This window comes from Bison bison, unplaced genomic scaffold (genome assembly GCF_000754665.1).
Source record: "Bison bison bison isolate TAMUID 2011002044 unplaced genomic scaffold, Bison_UMD1.0 scf7180017864158, whole genome shotgun sequence".
Classification (NCBI taxonomy): Eukaryota; Metazoa; Chordata; class Mammalia; order Artiodactyla; family Bovidae; genus Bison; species Bison bison.
Window position 1 is genome coordinate 1188048 of NW_011494730.1, and position 3922 is coordinate 1191969.

At 45.6% G+C, this 3922-nt stretch overlaps 1 protein-coding gene across 1 annotated transcript in view; it reads left to right on the forward strand.

Annotated features, from left to right (window-relative positions):
• The first annotated feature begins 3289 nt into the window (after positions 1 to 3289).
• Positions 3290 to 3922, forward strand: part of CLSPN (claspin) — a 69167-nt gene continuing 68534 nt past the window's right edge. Inside the window, exons 1-2 of the mRNA XM_010841245.1 lie at positions 3290 to 3296; positions 3671 to 3812. Of these exons, the coding sequence (XP_010839547.1) occupies positions 3290 to 3296; positions 3671 to 3812 (149 nt within the window). The remainder of the gene's footprint in view (positions 3297 to 3670; positions 3813 to 3922) is intronic.

Genomic DNA, 3922 nt, shown 5'->3' on the forward strand with positions numbered 1-3922 from the left:
AATCACAACTAGAATCTAGGTCTCCTAACTCCCAGTTCAGGGCTTTTTCTTCTTCAGTATATTTCACAATCCTATGGCATTTATACCTCTCAGAAGTACTTGATGCTCTTTAAAGAGACAGAGTAAATGAAGGCAGAGTAAATGAAGGAAAGGGATTAAGAAGTGGAGAAAAGCAAATAGTGTGTTTCTTTTCCATGGCAAGAGAGAAAAGTTAGAAAGTGAGTGATCATTCCTTTTAATAAGTTTAGAAGATTTATTTAGAAAAATATATTCTAAACTTTTCCATCCCCAAAGCTGGTTTCTTTGAATTTATCAAGCAACTTCTGAAGAAATAAAGTCTGGAACCAAACTGCCTGGGTTTCAACCTTGGTTTTACCACTCCCTAACTGCATGACCTAGGGCCAGTTTCTTAGCCAATCAGTTTCCTTATCTATAAAATGGAAGAGTTATGATAATAATAGCACCTATCTCATAAGGCTATTGTGAGGATCTCATGAGGTGATGTACATAAAAGGCTTGATGTGCCATGCTGCATCAGAGAAGGCAATGACACCTCACTCCAGTACTCTTGCCTGGAAAATCCCATGGACGGAGGAGCCTGGAAGGTTGCAGTCCATGGGGTTGCTGAGGGTTGGCCACAACTGAGTGACTTCACGTTCACTTTTCACTTTCACGCATTGGAGAAGGGAATGGCAACCCACTCCAGTGTTCTTGCCTGGAGAATCCCAGGGACGGGGGAGCCTGGTGGGCTGCCATCTATGGAGTCGCACAGAGTCAGACACGACTGAAGTGACTTAGCAGCAGCAGCAGCCATGCTGCATGGACTGTAGCCTGTCAGGTTCCTCTGTCCATGGGATTCTCCAGGCAAGAATACTGGAGTGGGTTGTCACGCCCTCCTCCAGGGGATCTTCAACCCAGGGATGGAACCCACGTCTCTTTAGGCTCCTGCGTTGGCAGACGGGTTCTTTACCCCGAGCGCCACACGGGAAGCCCAAAAGGCTTAACACAGTGCCTCATAATGGTAAGCACTCGATATGTGTTAGCTATTATGACTGCATTTGTATATAAATGTTACAGTTATTCTTCAAAGGTCCTCATGTTGGGAGCATCTCAAGAACTTAGTGACAAAATCTGAGAATTACATCTTCCAAAAAGGTAACTCAACACAGACTGGATGAAGTCAGCTTAACAGAAGAGGAGGGCATTAGACTAGAAGCCAGGTGATCCAGACTCATCCTTATCATTTAGCCTTGAGCCCCAGATATAGTCACTTACGCTCTCTGAACCTCATCTGTAAAATGGGGATAATACCTTCCTTACCTACCTCACAGAGGATCAAATGAACTAACAGCTAAGAAAGCACTTTCCAAACTGTAAAGCACTGTAAAAAATAAATGTTAGCACACTGGTAAAGAATCCACCTGTCAATGCAGGAGACATAAGAAATGTGGGTTCAATTCCACATTGGGTTCAATCCCTGGGTGGGGAAGATCCCCTGGAGTAGGAAATGGCAAACCATTTCAGTATCTTTGTCGAGAGAATTCTATGGACAATCCATGGTGTTGCAGAGTCGGACACAACTGAGCACGCATGCACTATTAATATGACAATGTTAGTTACTCATCATGTCCAACTCTTTTGTGACCCCATGGACTGTAGCCCGCCAGGCTCCTCTGTCCATGGGATTCTCCAGGAAAGAATCCTGGAGTGGGTTGCCATTTCATCCTCCAGGGGACCTTCCCAACCCAGGGATCGAACATGGGTCTCCTGCATTGCAGGCAGATTCTTTACCACTGAGGCAGTAGGGAAGCCCTACTATTAATATAAACAAAATAAATGGTAATCTAATCTAAAACTTCCTAGTTGTTGTTAGAAATTGAAACTGGGTGAGAGAGAGCAGAGCAAGACTAAACATGCTTCAGTGATTATTCAAGTGAGGAGGGAACAGTGCAACAGATCTATGTGCTTCAACAAAGAAGCAAGAAAGCTTCTCCAGGTTCTTGGCCTGGATGAAATATCCCACAAGACTAGCAACTCCCTTTGCTCTGATTCTATGCTCAACAAGCAGCTTCTTGTTATTAATTGGGTTTCCAAGGTACTGTGACACCAAAAATGGAGTTTGCTAGACAGCAGGCAAGAAAATATTCCAACCAACAGAAAAGATCTGTGTTGGCTCTTTCATTAGTGTCTTGTAAATGTGGTTAGTGAGAATTAATTTTCCATAATCCTGGGTGAACTGATAAGCCCTCAAACCCGCAAAAGCTAAAAACAAAAAGAAAGTCCCTGGGATGTTCCTAACACCACCAGATTGATCTTTTCCGTGAAATTTAGTTTGTATACAGTTACAAAGCCTCTTTCAATATCAGCTCATAAAGCCAACAGTTGATTCAATTATGACCTACTAACAGGGGAGGGAGGGAAGAAACATTTGTTGAGTATTTTCAATGCATTACTATCTACAAGACTTCTCACATACATTACGTTATTTCATTCTCACAGCAATCTTGCAGGACATAATTATTACTACCCTCATTTTATAGATGAGGAAATGAAAGTTCAAAGGAATTAAATAATTTGCCCAAGGTTATACAACTATTAAATTGCTAGATTGGATTTGAACAGAAGTCTGTTACATTCCTAAAGACCAGATCCTGCTTTTAGCTGGGAATGTAGCTGAAATAACCCAGTGTAATACTCACATTGAGGTTTATCAAATAATATTAATGTGACAAAACCAATTTATTTTTCAGAGGCATATGAAATTTGACTATGAAGTCCTTTAAAAAATACTCTAAGCAGCAAATAAAGGTGGAGTTGGATCATTCAGCCATGTAAACAAGTTTTAGGTAAACACACCTTCAAAGTTTTCAAACTCATATGGTAGACTGAGTTTTCTATGCACTAAAAAAACGAAATGCTCTACAACTAAGTCAACTATGTAGATAAGGCATAATATTAAAGTTAATTCTAACACAGACCCCCTAAACCCTGACCTACATTAGAAACTTGGGATTCCAAGTGGGAGCTCCAGACTTCAACCTGCAGGGCATTTGTTACAACCTGGAATAGTTCTTCTACTTTGGGCAAAGTTGGGGAGATAACCAGAAGCCATTCATAACAACGAGGAATTACAGTTTCAAAAGCACTTTCTCCTTCATTTGATCCTCACAACTACTTCTAACCCAATTAGAAGATACTCAGGGCATTAAAGCTTGAGCTGGAGTCGCCGGTGGGTAACTCGCCTGTCACGGAGGCGCTAGGACAGACCACTGCGGGTCTGCTGCGCAGAATGACAGGTAGACACAGGCATAGATACATATTCCTCGAGACTTCAGGGCCTTTGAGAAAGGGTGGGCACTTTGCCCCTTGCCTTCAGGGCAAAGGAGAAGTGTTTAGGGGAAGTTCTTCTTCCTTATCTGACGGCTCTGGACTGTCTGCCAAGGCAAAGAAAAATAGGGGTGCGGCCCCAAGCCAAAATATCCCTGGGGGTGGAGTCCTTCCCGGTCTGGTCCGGGCCAGGCCCCCGCTGCGTACCTGGCACAGTCGTTCCTTCTGTGACCCAGACTGGCCTCGCCTCCACCCTGTAGCACAAACCACCTCCCTGAGGCTGGGTCAGCTCTCCCTTCTACCTAGGGGCGTGGGTCACCTTCCTGGGCCTCCCCCTCCTTAGACCTAGAGAACTGGCTCATCTCTCCCGGCTGGGGCGCGGAACCCGTCCCCCCGCCGCCCGCCTCCCGAGGCCGGGGTCAGCTCCCTCCGCCTTGTGCAGTGAGGCACGGCCCCGTTCCCCCAGGCCTGACGGCCCAATCCAGGTACGCACGAACCGATCCGGGCCACCCGGAGCGGCCAGCCGTCCCGCCCGCCCAGGCTTCCCGGGGTCCGGTCCGGGTCCCGGCTCGAGCGCGCTCCTCACCCGGTCCCA